The following is an 18,000-nucleotide window of genomic DNA, read 5'->3' on the forward strand; positions in this document are numbered from 1 at the left end:
TTCTTTCGTCTCTTTTGTCCATACACAGAGTGTTCGGATATTCCCGTTACAGACTCCTAGGACACAAAGAAAGGGGAGTGAGTACATAATACTTTTAACATGAAACAGTTTCCGGAAACGGTACTGTTTCTATTCAGACGTTTAACGCGTTCCTCAGAGTTGCTTGACCTGGTACGCAGTAGAAAAGGCAGGATGAAATGCCACTGCATGTCCGTCAGGAACTATAGTTTCTCACGTGTGATTCGCGGACATCTCAGTAGGCGATATGGTGAATGATTGGCAGGCAGAGGTAGTCCTATGGCGTGGACGTTACGATCGCTGGGTTTCACTCCAATGAACTACTTATTGTAGGGTCATAAGCAAAGTTTGATTTACGATGCTCGCAGAGGGACATGGGAAGATCTGCTGACACCTATTTTCGTCCTAACACTAGAAACAACAGGTGGATTGGAGAGTTCTTACCAGAATATCGTTTTTCGGTCAATGTTTCTAACAATGTTGGTGGTTGCCTCATCGAGCTGTTGTCAGCACATCATTAGTGTCATAAACGTACAGTATAATGGGTCCTTTTTTGTTTTGCAACAATGTAAACATGTAAAATTTTAAGAGTCAATAGAAACAAATGTTCTTAAGTGATACACGGTTGTTTCGTTACATTCGTTTCGACTCGTTATCTAATAAAAATACTTTGTCACTCCTACTTCAATATCTGAAGCAGAAGTGTATGAGTTAAACATCTGAGCTGAAACCGTCATAGAACGGAAACTGTACATTTCCGGACATACATTCATGTTTAAAATATAATGTACCCACTCCCCTCTGTGAGTCCTAGTTGTTCGTAACGGGAATTGGCGAAAACCCTGTATTATATTGATCCACGAACTACATCTTGTAGGGTCATATGCAAAGTTTAATTTACGAAACTCCTACAGGGACAAGGGATGATCTCCTGACACTTGTTCTGGCCGCACCACTAGAAACAACAGGTGGATTGGAGAGTTTTTACCAGAATATACACCAAAAGTAGGTAACTATATCAGAATGCAACGTTATGCCGAAATTACAAAGCAATCGGTGGAGAACTTTCGGAGATTTACGGTTTTGAACAAACAGCAATTTACATTTTCATTTACATAGATGTACATGTTCGTGTGATCAGAATCAAAGTTCTACGACGATTACTTTCAAATTAGGATATAAAGTTGCATGATGATTTAAAACTAAATTTTTATTATGTGTACAGTGTACATATTTATATATCATATGGTCCTCAAGTTGTTACGTAAAAATGTGGGAGTATTTGAATGCTACTTTATGGGATACTTTCAAAGCTATCAGTGAAGAATGTTCGGAGATCTACAATTTTTAACAAATGAACACTCACACTTTTATTTCTGCATGTTAGGACTGGCTAGCGGCCATGTTTGTCACTAAAAATTACTTTCTGTAACCCAGGTAAAATTGTCAAATGTGATAAAATATGTAAAACTTTTTATGGTTCTCGACTGAAACAATAACATTCTACCTTATTGATAGTAAATGCTAGCAAACACTGCATATTACTTTTCGTGGCCGAACTTATATTACGCGTCATTGTCGAGCATCTGTCCAATTTGTATTTCCTACCATCCTCTACGAATCACTAAATGTTAGAATAACTCAGTTATAACATCTGTCTGTTTCCAAAGGTGAGTTTGAGAAGACACATTCCCCACATATAACGTTACCATTGTATTGGCATAGACTTCGTTTATGTCAGAGAACACCCTCTCATAACCATATTCATATTGAAGCAAAAGCACATAGGCGGCCTAAAATTGTTAAATTGAACATTCGACGTATGTTTTCTCCAAGACATAATCCGGAAGTGGTTTGGGCTTCCAGCTCCAATACTTCTGGCCTTTATCAAAGACGGCTGCATCCTGTAATGTCTCCGGCAACCTCTGTAATGCAGATTCCGGAAGAAACGATACGGCAAACGCCGTACCCAAGTTAAGAGCAGCGAGAATGGCATAGGGCACCCTTCTCGCTCTGAAATAAAAGAACAATATGCTGTGTCAGCATAGCGAAGTAAAACTGCTAGTCCTACCAAGACACACGTATAAGTTTAATTATGAAAAGGGAACCACACAGCAACTGTTTCAGGCATACAAGGTCAGCCACTCCTCTCCCTTAAGTTCCGTACCGTAGGTGTTCTTTCTCGAATTTCTAATAGAGCTAAACGGCCACCGTTAGTACTCAATGAAGTTGATTCGTACGTATAATGTACATTACTCAATGTCTGCCACCATTCCGTCATTCTGTAGAAGGGTACTCACTGTGGCGAAACATTTTGAGAGGCCAAGGAGGAGAACCGAGCCATGATTCAAACCCGGCCAATTGTTTTCTGAAACTGTCGTATTAGGGTGCCGGAATGTTGCGTTACTTCACCTTACCAGGCAATAAATTTGAATCTGCTCACTGGAAAGGCCACATAAAATTGTTTTGTGTTCATCAAAGACGTTTGCTGAACTGTATAGACGATCACAAATTTTTACTATTTTTTCTAGGAATATTATACAACTTCTCTTATGATTAGCAAATATCCATCTTTTCCACAATTTCATGAGATGTAGTCCGAAATTATGTATTTACACACAGGTCTACCACACATGCAAAGTAGTACGCGACTCGTGAAGTACATGGCGAACATTTTCACGGACATTCATGCTATCAAAGTCACAACTGGGCCGATTTGGAATTAAAACTATCTACACACAATGATTATTTAGGTTTCTATAGTAACAGTTTCTACCCTACACGATATAACATACATACGAGTAACATCATGTAATACGTGTACAATTGACGTAAATGCTATGATTATACTGAGATAGCATACATCTCTGACTTACAATACTTTTCAACCTTCGTCACAGAGGGTAAACCATTCTACGTCTCACATGAAGTAGCTGTAAATGTGAAGCTTAGAAACGCGAAAAATGTCCATCATGCCGTACAATGGTGTAATTGATTATCGAAATGCAAAATAAAATATTGCACTAGTTCTTATTAATTTATATGTTATTTTCTTAATTAGTAGCAAAATATGACTAACGATTACATAATATTCGTGAAACAAAATTTTTGTGTGTGTGAATTAAAGCAACACTGTTCTCTACCCATCTCCCCTTCTCTGTTTGCGTAAGAGTTACACGAAATTTCATTGCTCGTCTTCGTCCCTACAGAGTCAGTTCCAGTAAATATCTAGACGTAATTTATTTCAAGCTGTCACTATTAAACAGTTTCAACACGACATAACTACTTTTAAGAGCGATTTACTAATCTTGATTTGTCATAATGTCAATTTGGATTCAGTCAACAACGCAAATTTTTCGTCCTTCTTGGAAAATAATCAACAAATCATCTTTGCCTCAAAATGAAGGTTACTAAGGTCAATTTTGAACCGCTCATCGATGTCGAAGTCATTTAATTATCAGAATGTTTAGCGACTGAGATTCCTTGCAAATCTGGTATTAGTAATGCTAACTTAAATCCTAGGTTGTACATTTGTTTCCCTTTTCTGTGCTACATGAATCGCACAGAAGTAATCGAAATATATTAGGCCTCTTTGGAGAGAGGCATAAAATATCGGCGCCACATGCCTCTAAGTGCCTAATTCCATATTAAGACAGATCACGTTAGTGTGGTTCAGGATGAGATCCGCTCCGCTCCTGTATTACAGGGTCAGGTGTTAAAATTTTAGTAGTATTCAGATTCTACCAACAGAGAAAATGTCTGCTGGCAATACGTAAACACAACATTATCTTTTTACACATTGCACCGAAAGACAGTCTCTGAAATAAATTACCACTCCTCGTAACAATGGATATCACTTACCATGACTTACGTAACATTTTGCAGGCTACAAAGTATGGTCTGTGGTACTAATTCAGGTAAAAAGTGATGGGTGGAAGACAGAAAGTACTTCATAAATGCAGCCTTTAAAGTAACAAACTAAGAGAAGTTTACTGGGTGTTGTGTGGTGTCCATAGGTTAGTTAGGTTTAAGTAGGTCTAAGTTCTAGGGGACTGATGACCATAGATAATAAGTCCCATAATAAGTTTACCAACGGACTATTAAGAATCACAACAACAATGAACCAGAAATGCATGTCTTGATGTTAAACGCAGCACATTAATGCTCTAAATTGTTTATTCATCTATGATCCACACATCGTATTTGCCTTAAGTTTTTCTGACTCATTAAATGGGTATTTATTCTCATTTTTTTGCGATGTGTTGGGAGATCCAACGATTTTCTCCAACGTTCTTCATTGTATGGAATTCATGTCTAGTCTTTCAGTTGACGGTATTATCTGATGAAATGGCTCTTCCTTATTACAACGAATTCGCGTTACGATGTCTGCACAGTTTTCTTCTTATAACATAAGAAACATAGGCGCTCCTGAACTTTAAATAGAGACTTCAGCGAACTAACTCGGTGAAGGTTTCTCATCTTCAGCCACATTAGAGAGGGCTTTCATTACATGTATTCCAGTCTCTGTCTTCCTTTAATGTTTTGCCTTCTATAGCTCCCTCTGTTGTTGTTGTTGTTGTTGTTGTTGTTGTGGTCTTCAGTCCTGAGACTGGTTTGATGCAGCTCTCCATGTTTCTCTATCCAGTGTAAGCTTCTTCATCTCCCAGAACCCACTGCAACCCACATCCTTCTGAATCTGCTTAGTGTAGTCATCTCTTGGTCTCCCTCTATGATTTTTACCCTCTACGCTGCCCTCCAATACTAAATTGGTGATCCCTTGATGCCTCAGAACATGTCCTAACAAACGATCCCTTCTTCTGGTCAAGTTGTGCCACCAACTTCCCTTCTCCCCAATCCTATTCAATACTTCTTCATTAGTTATGTGATCTACCCATCTAATCTTCAGCATTCTTCTATAGCACCACATTTCGAAAGTTTCTATTCTCTTCCTGTCCAAACTATTTATCGTCCATATTTCTCTTCCATACATGGCTACACTCCATACAAATACTTTCAGAAATGACTTAGTGACACTTAAAACTATACTCGATGTTAACAAATGTCTCTTCTTCAGAAACACTTTCCTTACCATTGCCAGTCTACATTTTATATCCTCTCTACTTCGGCCACCATCAGTTATTTTGCTCCCCAAATAGCAAAACTCCTTTACTACTTTAGGTGTCGCATTTCCTAATGTAATTCCCTCAGCATCACCAGACTTAATTCGACTACATTCTATTATCCTCGTTTTGCTCTTGTTGATGTTCATCTTATATCGTCCTTTCAAGACACTATCCATTCCATTCAACTGCTCTTCCGAGTCCTTTAGTGTCTCTGACAGAATTACGGCGTCATCGGCGAAACTCAAAGTTTTTATTTCTTATCCATGGATTTTAATACCTACTCCAAATTTTTCTTTTGTTTCCTTTACTGCTTGCTCAATATACAGATTCAGTAACATCAGGGAGAGACTACAAACCTGTCTCGCTCCCTTCCCAACCACTGCTTCCCTTTCATGTCCCTCGACTCTTATAACTGCCATTTGGTTTCTGTACAAATTGTAAATAGCCTTTCGCTCCCTATATGTTACCCTGCCATCTTCAGAATATGAAAGAGAGTATTACAGTCAACATTGTCAAAAGCTTTCTCTAAGGCTACAAATGCTATAAACGTAGGTTTGCCCTTCCTTAATCTAGCTTCTAAGAAAAGTCGTGGGGTCAGTATTGCCTCACATGTTCCAACATTTCTACGGAATCCAAACTGATCTTCCCCAGGGCCGGCTTCTGCTAGTTTTTCCATTCGTCTGTAAAGAATTCGCTTAGTATTTTGCAGCTGTGACTTTTTAAATTTATGGTTCGGTAATTTTCACATCTGTTAACACCTGCTTTCTTTGGAATTGGCATTATTATATTCTTCTTGAAGTCTTAGGGATTTTCGCCTGTCTCATACATCTTGCTCACCAGTTGCAGAGTTTTGCCAGGACTGGCTCTCTCAAGGCCGTCAGTAGTTCCAATGGATTGTTGTCTACTCCGGGGTTCTTGTTTCGACTCAGGTCTTTCAGTACTCTGTCAAACTCTACACACAGTATCGTATCTCCCATTTCGTCTTCATCTACATCCTCTTCCATTTCCATAATATTGTCCTCAAGTACATCGCCCTTGTATAGACCCTCTATTACTCCATAAATTCAATATATCTTCTGTTACCCAAGGATTCCTAGTGGCCCTCTTCTTTTTACCCACTTGTTCCTCTGCTGCCTTCACTACTTCATCACTCAAAGCTACCCATTCTTCTTCTACTGTATTTCTTTCCCCCATTCCTGTCAATTGCTCCCTTATGCTCTCCCTGACACTCTGTAAAACTTCTGGTTCTTTTAGTTTATCCATGGCCCGTCTCCTTAACTTCCCACCTTTTTGCAGTTTCTTCAGTTTTAATCTACAGGTCATAAACAATAGATTGTGGTCAGAGTCCACATCTGCCTCTGGAAATGTCTTACAATTTAAAACCTGGTTAATAAATCTCTGTCTTACCATTATATAACCTACCTGATACGTTTTAGTATCTCCAGGCTTCTTCCATGTATACAGCCTTCTTTTATGACTCTTCAACCAAGTGTTACCTATGATTAAGTTGTGCTCTGTGCAAAATTCTACCAGGTGGCTTCCTCTTTTATCTCTTTGCCCCAGTCCATAATCACCTACTACGTTCCCTTCTCTCCCTTTTCCTACTCCCGAATTCCAGTAATTCATTTCTATTAAATTTTCATCTTCCTTCACTATCTGAATAATGTCTTTTATTTGATCATACATTTCTTCAATTTCTTCGTCATCTGCAGAGCTATTTGGCATATAAACTTGTACTACTGTAGTAGGTGTGGGTTTCGTATCTATCTTGGCCTCAATAATGCGTTCACTATGCTGTTTGTAGTAGCTTACCCGCATTCCTATTTTCCTATTCATTATTAAACCTACTCCTGCATTAGCCCTATTTGATTTTGTGTTTATAACCTTGTAGTCTCCTGACCAGAAGTCTTGTTCCTCCTGCCACCGAACTTCAGTAATTCCCACTATATCTAACTTTAACCTATCCATTTCCCTTTTTAAATTTTCTAGCCTACCTGCCCGATTAAGGGATCTGACTTTCCACGCTCCGATCCGTAGAACGCCAGTTTTCTTTCTCCTGATAACGACATCCTCTTCAGTAGTCCCCGCCTGGAGATCTGAATGGGGGACTATTTTACCTCCGGAATATTTTACCCAAGAGGACGCCATCATCATTTAATCATACAGTAAAGCTGCATGCCCTCGGGAAAAATTACGGCCGTAGTTTCCTCTTGCTTTCAGCCGTTCGCAATACCAACACAGCAAGGCTGTTTTGGTTAATGTTACAAGGCCAGATCAGTCAATCACCCAGACTGTTGCCCCTGCAACTACTGAAAAAGCTGCTGCCCCTCTTCAGGAACCACACGTTTGTCTGCCCTCTCAACAGATACCCCTCCATTGTGGTTGCACCTACGGTACGGCTATCTGTACCGCTGAGGCACGCAAGCCTCCCCACCAACGGCAAGGTCCATGGTTACCTCTAGTACCATGAAACTCATTCCTTAACTGATGTCTTATTCTCCTGTCTCTTCTCCACATCAGTGTTTTCCACACGTTCCTTTCCCTTCTGAATCACTGCAGAACCTCCTCGTTCGTTACCTTATCCGTCGACCTAATTTTCAACATTCGTCTATAGCACCACATCTCAAATGCTTCGATTCTCCTCTTCCGGTTTTCCCACAGTCCATATATCACTACAATACTGTACTCCATACGTAAATTCTCGGAAATTTCTTCCTCTTATAAAGACCGATATTTGATATTAGTAGACTTATGTTGGCCAGAAATCCCCTTTTTCCTATTGCTACTATGCTTTTGATGTCCTCCTTGCTCCGTTCGTCGTTGGTTATTTTATTGCAGAATATGTAAACTTCATCTGCTTCTGACGTTAGGGTTCTCACTGTTCTCATTTCTCCTACTTTTCATTTCCATCGTCTTTATACGATTTGTTCTCAATCCAGACTCTGTACTCATTAGACTGTGCATTCCGTTCATAAGATCATGTAATTTTTCTTCACTTCCACTCAAAACAGCAGTGTCATTGGCAAATTATATCATTGATATTCTTTTACTTTGAATTTTAATTCCACTCCTCTACAATCCTTTTACTTCCTTCATACCTTCCTCGATGCACAGATTGAACAGTAAGGGCGAAAGACTGCATCCTTGTCTTACACCATTTATAATACGAGCACTACTCCCTTGTTCGTCCACTCTTATTGTTTCCACTTTGGTGTTGTACAAATTGTATAGGATCCGTCTCTCGGTATAGCTTACCCCTACATTATCAGATTTTCGAACATCTTACATCATTTTATATTGTCGAAAGCTTTTTACAGGTCGACAGTTCCTATGAAGGTGTCTTGATATTTATTTAATCTTGCTTCTATTATTAACTGTAACGTCGTAATTGCCTCTCTCGTTTCTTTGCCTTCCATAAAGCCAAACTGATCGTCAACTAGAGTATCCTCAATTTTATATTCTATTATTCTGTACATTATTCTTCTTAGTAACATGCATACGTGAGCTGTTAAGCTGATTGTGTGAAATTTTTCGCATTTGTCCGCTCTTGCCGTCATCGGAATTGTGGAGTTGATGCTGTAAGAGGTCCATGACTAAGGAATTTATTGCTAGCGCACTGGAGCAAATGTAACTTCAATGGAATGACACGCGCTGCCTGCGATATGTAAGCTACAATAGAATCGCAGACCAGAGAGCGGTGTCGGTAGCAGTAGTAGTAGTAGCTCGCAGTCGGGCAGTTGGGTAGGCCGGTCGTGGAGAACAATGGCGGTGTCTGAGCTATGTAGTTTGAGGTAAATGCAAAAACTATTCTTCCTTATTGCCGAGCGCATATGTTAATTGCTACAACAGATTTTTTCTACTATTGTTATATCAAAGTCACGTGTAAATGTTTTCAAAAGTCTTTCAATAACAATCTTTCTTATTAACATAACTTCTGACAGTCATTCATTTTAATTTAAAGTTTTTACTAATTTTTCATATCCATAGTCATACCGACTATTGTAAAGAAAATCAGTTCATTTCATACATAACAAAATCTAGTTGCCAAAACTGCACTGGGCTGTGACAGGAAATTTTCTTATGGGTGCAGATATATACGCGTTATCCGGCAACATCACAGAAGTAAGAATTTTCAGTGTATTCAGAATGAGTTTTCAGGGCCATGACGCAGCACTGCAGACGTCCAGATTTACCAGTTTAGATTCGCAATCTGTTAATTATTGAAAGATTACATTACGAGATTTCTTTCAAGTTATTGTGATCGCTTCTCAGTTTTAGTTACTCATAATTTGATATTAGTGTCTATGAGTTTAATTTGTACACCACAGCACTGATGATGATCACTATGTGATTGAAAATCTATTTTTCTATCAAGAAAATCATCAATATTGCGGCCAACTCCGACCTTCCTTTCAATTTCTTTCGAAAGGTTATATACCCTCCTGGAAATTGAAATAAGAACACCGTGAATTCATTGTCCCAGGAAGGGGAAACGTTATTGGCACATTCCTGGGGTCAGATACATCACATGATCACACTGACAGAACCACAGGCACATAGACACAGGCAACAGAGCATGCACAATGTCGGCACTAGTACAGTGTATATCCACCTTTCGCACCAATGCAGGCTGCTATTCTCCCATGGAGACGATCGTAGAGATGCTGGATGTAGTCCTGTGGAACGGCTTGCCATGCCATTTCCACCTGGCGCCTCAGTTGGACCAGCGTTCGTGCTGGACGTGCAGATTGCGTGAGACGACGCTTCATCCTGTCCCAAACATGCTCAATGGGGGACAGATCCGGAGATCTTGCTGGCCAGGGTAGTTGACTTACACCTTATACAGCACGTTGGGTGGCATGGGATACATGCGGACGTGCATTGTCCTGTTGGAACAGCAAGTTCCCTTGCCGGTCTAGGAATGGTAGAACGATGGGTTCGATGACGGTTAGGATGTACCGTGCACTATTCAGTGTCCCCTCGACGATCACCAGAGGTGTACGGCCAGTGTAGGAGATCGCTCCCCACACCATGATGCCGGGTGTTGGCCCTGTGCCTCGGTCGTATGCAGTCCTGATTGTGGCGCTCACCTGCACGGCGCCAAACACGCATACGACCATCATTGGCACCAAGGCAGAAGCGACTCTCATCGCTGAAGACGACACGTCTCCTTTCGTCCCTCCATTCACGCCTGTCGCGACACCACTGGAGGCGGGCTGCACGATGTTGGGGCGTGAGCGGAAGACGGCATAACGGTGTGCGGGATCGTAGCCCTGCTTCATGGAGACGGTTGCGTACGGTCCTCTCTGATACCCCAGGAGCAACAGTGTCCCTAATTTCCTGGGAAGTGGTGGTGCGGCCCCCTACGGCACTGCGTATGATCCTACGGTCTTGGCGTGCATCCGTGCGTCGCTGCGGTCCGGTCCCAGGTCGACGGGCACGTGCAACTTCCGCCGACCACTGGCGACAACAACGATGTACTGTGGAAACCTCACGCCTCACGTGTTGAGCAATTCGCCGGTACGTCCACCCGGCCTCCCGCATGCCCACTATACGCCCGCGCTCAAAGTCCGTCAACTGCACATACGGTTCACGTCCACGCTGTCGCGGCATGCTACCAGTGTTGCCACGGCAAACTGGCTGACACTGACGGCGGCGGTGCACAAATGCTGCGCAGCTAGCGCCATTCGACGGCCAACACCGCGGTTCCTGGTGTGTCCGCTGTGCCGTGAGTGTGATCATTGCTTGTACAGCCCTCTCGCAGTGTCCGGAGCAAGTATGGTGGGTCTGACACACCGGTGTCAATGTGTTATTTTTTCCTTTTCCAGGAGTGTATTAGTCACATTTTTATTGGGAAGTTAGTCACTTTTTTATTGGGAGGTTACGGAACATATTTGTTTGTTTGGAGGTTGCAACTGTTGATTTCTGGTCTGGCTAAACACTGAGAGATTTAGGATTAATTAAATTCGTGAAGATCCTCCCTGAATAATTGTACCATTCAAGACGCAATATTTAACATCGGCTTTGTCTCGTCATTTCTCTTGGGTGCCTTGTGCACCCCCGCTGTCGAAAAGTACAGTAATTTTCTTATATACAGCGCTTATTTAGACTGTATATTGTAAATTTTAAAGTTTCTTTCGAGAAACAATTTAGCTCTTTAATTGAACTTTTGTATTTAATCTGTTTGCTATCAATCAATCTCGTACAGGCTGTGATGGTTAACTATTCAGTTTCTTAGTGGTCGGTACCAGTGAAGGTGGATTTCCTGTATATGTTTACTAAATCTAACTTAGTGTGCTCTGTTAACAAACAGAGAAAGTTCACAACACGAATGATGTTCAGTATCCCTTTGGACTTCTCTTTTATACCACAGAGAGCTCAACGAGAGTTATGATTCCCATTGTGTAATCTAATATTTTTGGGTATGAAGACTATGCATGAGGTGTACTTCTCCTGGTCCAAATGTGGTACGCAGCGATATATTACTGCCCCTAATATAAACTAAGTTGCATAAATCATGTAAACTGTTGTTATATTTGCTGACGTACTGCCTACATCTATATCTACATCCATACTCCGCAAGCCACCTGACGGCGTGTGGCGGAGGGTACCTTGAGTACCTCTAACGGTTCTCCCTTCTAATCCAGTCTCGTATTGTTCGTGGAAAGAAGGATTGTCGGTATGTTTCTGTGTTGGCTCTAATCTCTCTGATTTTATCTTCATGGTCTCTTCGCGAGATATACGTAGGAGGGAACAATATACTGCTTGACTCCTCGGTGACGGTATGTTCTCGAAATTTCAACAAAATCCCGTACCAAGCTACAGAGCGTCTGTCCTACAGAGTCTTCCACTGGAGTTTATCTATCATTTCCGTAACGCTTTCGCGATTACTAAATGATCCTGTAACGAAGCGCGTTCCTCTCCGTGGGATCTTCTCTATCTCTTCTATCAACCCTATCTGGTACAGGTCCCACACTGCTGAGCAGTATTCAAGCATTGGGCGAACAAGCGTACTGTAACCTACATCCTTTGTTTTCGGATTGCATTTCTTTAGGATTCTTCAAATGAATCTCATTCTGGCATCTCCTTTACCAACGATCAACTTTATATAATCATTCCATGTTAAATCACTCCTGATGCGTACTCCCAGATAATTTATGGAATTAAATGCTTCCAGTTGCCGGCCTGCTATTTTGTAGCTAAATGATAAGGGATCTATCTTTCTATGTATTCGCAACACATTACACTTGTCTACATTGAGATTCAATTACCATTCCCTGCACCATGCTTCAATTCGATGCAGATCCTCCAGCATTTCAGTACAATTTTTTATTGTTACAACCTCTCGATATACCACAGCATCATCAGCAAAAAGCCTCAGTGAACTTCCGATGCCGTCCACCAGATCATTTATGTATATTGTGAATAGCAACGGTCCTACGACACTCCCCTGCGGCACACGTGAAATCGATCTTACTTCGGAATACTTCGCTCCATTGACAATGTCATGTTGCGTTCTGTTATCTAAGAACTCTTCAATCCAATCACACAAATCGTCTGATAGTCCATATGCTCTTACTTTGTTCTCTAAACGACTGTGGGGAACTGTATCGAACGCTTTGCGGAAGTCAAGAAACACGGCATCTACCTGTGAGCCCGTGTCTATGGCCCTCTGAGTCTCGTGGACGAATAGCGCGAGCTGGGTTTCACACGACCGTCTTTTTCGAAACCCATGCTGATTCCTACAGAGTAGCTTTCTAGTCTCCAGGAAAGTCATTATACTCGAACATAATACGTGTTCCAAAATTCTACAGCTGATCGAAGTTAGACATATAGGTCTACAGTTTTGCATAACTGTTCGACGTCCCTTCTTGAAAACGGGGATGACCGGTGCCCATTGCTTTGGAACGTTAAGCTCTTCTAGAGACCTACGATTCACCGCTTCAAGAAGGGGGCAAGTTCGTTCGTGTACTCGAAAGTTGCGGCTTTGTATAGCTTGTGGCATGGGTTTTGACACAATCTGTGAGCAGCTTGTTACAGAAAGATGTGACTCTTCTCGTGTCTTCTCATAAATTTTCCTCTCGTCGCTTCTTATTTCGCTGCTATAATAATGACGCACACCTACTGGGGGTCGCTCCACGTACCATGAGTGCCACGTATGGTAGAGCAGACATGATGACCCCAGCTGCGGTCCACTCAACGCAGGCGGCAATCTGTCGCAGGCACTTGGGGTGCACCTCCACACTCTGCAGGTTGGCCATACCGTTAGTGCCCGTAATGAAGAACTGAGTTATCACCATCATCACCGTGATGGCTAGTCCGCTGAAGTTAGCTGAAATAAAAATACCGTGCAGTACGTACCAGATACAACTAAATGACGGAAGTAACGCTCTCTCTCACACACACACGCGCGCACTCACACAGACGCACACATACAGAGAGAGAGAGAGAGAGAGAGAGAGAGAGAGAGAGAGAAGGGAGAGCATGCACAAACATTACCCAATTCAACGAAATGAGGAGCAGATCTGACCCTCTTACGTTGTTGATCTTCTGGTTTTCTTTCAGAAAACTGGTTTGAATCACTGTCCATGCTAGCCAATCTTGCGCAAGCCTCTTAGTCTCTGAATAACGGCTACTAACTGCATCCATTTGCACCTGCGTACAGTATTCAACCCTTGGGTTACCTGTACAGTTTTAACCATCTACACTTCCTTCCATTACCAAATCTACAATTCCTTGATTGCTCAGAATGTGCCCTATCTAGTTCATCCCAGTTCTTTCCTATAATCAGTTCGTCCCTTAAATTTATTTCTTCTCTAATTCGACTTAATACGTCCTCATTTATTAATTTCCATCATTCTTCTGTAGCACCACATTTCAAGAGCCTTTATGCTCTAGCGATCTGAAATCTTCTGCGCACTCTTACGTTACTGTTCCTCATATAAACTGAATGACCAAGAGTAACTTTAAGGTTTGTCCCACTTGATGATGTATCGTGCACGACAAATTTTGTGGCAAGATGTGGCTTATGGCACGAGTTTAGACACTTTCTGTGACTATGTTGTCACAGGTGTGTAGTGATTATGGAAGTAAGCTGTCTATCAGTTTGGGATGCTTACTGGTGCTAGACGAATATGACTTGGGATGTAGCACCTTACGTATGAATATAGGACTTAGAGGTCCACTGTGTTTGCACACTCATAAACAACCATATAGGACTACCACACGCGCTGTATGAACGGATAACTGGTCTTCACTGCAGTGTCGTACGGTGCGACCAACGGACTACAGTGCATCACGTCGGTGCCGAATTGAGCGTGCCTGGAACCCGTTGGTGCCAGAACTGTTTGCCACCCAGAGGCTCGCCGCTCTTTGACGGGTCCAGTCTTGGCTATAACTGAGCCCCAGTCTTCGCAGCATGTTTTCCCTTCCGTTCCGCATGTCTATCCGCTTGCTATTCTTTTACCCCTCCCTTGGGGACATTGTTCGTCGCTGACATACGAACAGTCTCGTTACTATTTCTCGCTCGCTTTGCTTTCTTAGCTTCCATTCTCCTATCTTTCCTCCGCTCCACCGTTTGAGGTTCTTCGTCTTCTTCTCCCTCGCTGTGTGCTCCTGAAAGCCAGCCCAGGACAAGTTAACGCTTAATTCCCAACCTTGGGTCGGCAGTTGGTGTTCACAAGTACCCCCTGGTGCAGGCCAGTCGCTGGGAGGGGTGACTGCTTGAGCTGCTACCTTCTCTAATTGCTGATTGGTCCCTTTGTCAGGTGTTCGGGAGGTGTCAACAGTCACCTAATGCGGTTGCGCAACGGTGTGAAGGAGAGCGCCGTCGGAGACACTGACAATCATGGAGGATCTTTTCGCAATGAATCAATCACTTCACAATCAACATCTATGAAATTTAACCGGAATCAGGCTAACAATTCAAAAACCCTGTAGACAATCAGTCATTAGCAATGGTAAATCTGTTTATTATTTAGAAAGGTGTTGATGCAATTGCCGGCCCTGTGAAATTGTACTTTCGTTTATTGATTGGTATTTGGCTTTTAGAGGATAACATTAGATTCTCATGCACAACAATTGATTCCGGCCTCGCTTCTTCGTGGCTATTCTCTTCGTGTTGAGGCTCAAAAAACTTTCAATTTTCAACGTGAAGTTATTTAAACTAGGCTGCTACCTGATGAGGGTGTCATTATTGTCCATCGTTTGATTAAAAAGGATGATTCCTACTTAGGACCCACAAGCACTGTTTTTCTGAGTGGTGCTTACGTCCAAGATCAAAGCAGTCTGTCAAATTATCACAGTCCGACAGTATATTTCGAACCCGATGTGCTGCTACCAGAACGTCTTATCGACAGCCAGCCAAATGTGTAACCATACACATGAGGGCGACAGCCCGCCTCCTTCTCTCCACTGTATCAAGTGCAATGGCGGCCATGCCATCTTGTTAAGATTGTCCCATGAATCTTGATTAGTGGGCCGTCCAGGAGATCCGGGTAAAGGAGAAAGAGCCTCTGCTGGTCGCTCGCAAGTTATTGGCTAGTCGCAAACCTTGCCTTCTACCGTCTGGCACTTATAATTCTGTTCTTGATAGATCTCGCTTCCTGAAGGACAAGGACACGCCCACATACGACCTCAAATTCAGCACTGACGTTGTGAAGCCGCCTAGTGTCATGAGAGCAACGCTGTCCCTCGTCCAGCTATGCAACAAGCTGTCCAACTCTCGCCTCAAGGGGCGAAGCCACCAGCTACAAAACCGGCAGGGTTGGATGGAAAGAAGGAGTACCCGTATGAAAACGTCCTACGTTCCTCCAACAAACCAACACCTGAGAGTTTCTCTGCTAACTGGAAAGGCTTGAAGATAATGATCAAAGGCAAATGGCCTTCTCTTTCTCTGATTCGAAGATCCTCTTTGATGGTGTCGCCAGGTGATGCCCCAGCCCAGTTGGCATCTGTGTCGCCAGTGCGTGCCATCTACCGTTTTTCTGCAATGGATTCTACAGACCGACAACCCAAGAAAGCTGTTAATTCTGTGGACCTCATCGAGCAGGATACTCCTGTAGAATAGAGTCTTCTCACGCTGGAATTTGACAGCCACCGACGTGACACCCCCTCACTTTCTCTTCATCCTGTCTCTCCTCCAATGGGACGTTCACGGCCTTTGCTTCCTCACAGAGAATTTATGGCTGCTTTTAGAATCTCAGCGCTCTTGTACTCTGCATTCAGGAAACAAAATTGCGTCCTCATGAGCGCTTTGAGCTTCCGCAGTCCTCCCTGGTCCGAATTGACTTTCCCCTAACGTCAGCATTCCATCTCATGGGGGAGCCATGAGGCTCATATGGGATGATGCTTATAGTCAACTCATCTGTGTGACTACCCGTCTTCAAGGTGTTGCATTTCGCCATTTCCTTCCTCACTGGACTTTTTCTCTTTGTACCATTCATATCCACCATCTCTGGGCGTCACCAGGGCAGACGTCCCCCAGCTTATTGGGCAGCTTACCTTACTCAGTATTCAAGTTTACTAGTGTCATTTAGACTCGATACATTGTAGGTAGCAGTTTTTATACGTTTTATTAGGAAGAGTAATTTTAGATATGAATCTTAAACTCCTTTGCGTAAGTTTGTCTAGCGCAAACTGCGAGCGTTAACAGTTAAGCTAATGTAAAATACGAAGTAAATTATTGTTGCAGTACAATATCTCAGTAAATCAATATCGTAATATAACTTCTGAGTCCCTCTTACATACAGTTTAGTTAAAAGAAAGTTAAAACTCATCTCGTCGTATGCTTAAATTCCTTAGCTTGTTGTGGCTTTAGTGATCGTGTACTGTAAGCCTATCGGTTCCTATAAAGTAATGTCCATATTTGTGCCTTACTTTTTTGCACTCTTATTGTTAGCTAAAGGTTTTGTTTTGTACCTGCGTCTGTCAGTGTACAAAACTCAGTATTTACTTTTATAGTCTAGATACATAGAAGACATCAGTTGTCATAGTCTTATTAGGTCATTTTCGAGTATACGTAGACGTTTGTTTACATTATAAATACAAGGGTTAATCTGTAGGTGTAGCTTACCGTAGGTTACTGTTTAATAGTGTTCATTAGATACGCCATAGAAATTTGGTGTAGGACACTGTTTTTTCTTTAGTATTCACTAGATAGACCGTAGCAGGAAAGTTGTAAGTAGGATGTTTAGGATTTTTTTATTGGTAACGCCGCCGCCACGTAGCGCTCTGTATGAAAATCACTGGCTGTGCCGTGTGCGGTCTGTGGATAGTTTGCGTTGTTGTCTGCCATTGTAGTGTCGGGCAGCGGCAGCTGGATGCTAACAGCGCATAGCGTTGAGCAGTTGTAGGTGAGCCGCCAGCAGTGGTGGACATGGGGAGAGAGATGGCGGAGTTTTGAAATCTGTAAGAATTGGTGTCATGAACTGATATATATATATATTATGACTATTAAGGTAAATACATTGTTTGTTCTGTGTTAACATCTTTCATTTGCTAACTATGCCTATCAGTAGTTAGTGCCTTCAGTAGTTTGAATCTTTTATTTAGCTGGCAGTAGTGGCGCTCGCTGTATTGCAGTAGCTTGAGTAACGAAGATTTTTGTGAGGTAAGTGATTTGTGAAACGTATAGGTTTATGTTAGTCAGGGCCATTTTTGGAAGTCAGATTGCGTTGCGCCAAAAATATTGTGTTTCAGTTTAAGAACAGTCTTGTATAATTGTTCGAACGGGTAGCTTAGTATTAGAAGAGAAAAATTATATGGAACAGTACACAGAGACAGGAAGAAAACAAATACACAAGGGTACACAAACACACAGTGCGATGACACAAAAGGAAAGGACAGGGTTTGTTTTCAG

The 18,000-nt window shown here is 42.2% G+C and overlaps 1 protein-coding gene across 1 annotated transcript in view; it reads right to left on the bottom strand.

Annotated features, from left to right (window-relative positions):
- The window catches only part of LOC126355317 (solute carrier family 22 member 7-like), a 159,636-nt gene that overhangs the window by 16,848 nt on the left and 124,788 nt on the right, over window positions 1–18,000 (bottom strand). Inside the window, 1 exon segment of the mRNA XM_050005610.1 lies at window positions 13,286–13,473. Within this exon segment, the coding sequence (XP_049861567.1) occupies window positions 13,286–13,473 (188 nt within the window).

The sequence above is a fragment of the Schistocerca gregaria genome, chromosome 3 (genome assembly GCF_023897955.1).
Source record: "Schistocerca gregaria isolate iqSchGreg1 chromosome 3, iqSchGreg1.2, whole genome shotgun sequence".
Lineage (NCBI taxonomy): Eukaryota > Metazoa > Arthropoda > Insecta > Orthoptera > Acrididae > Schistocerca > Schistocerca gregaria.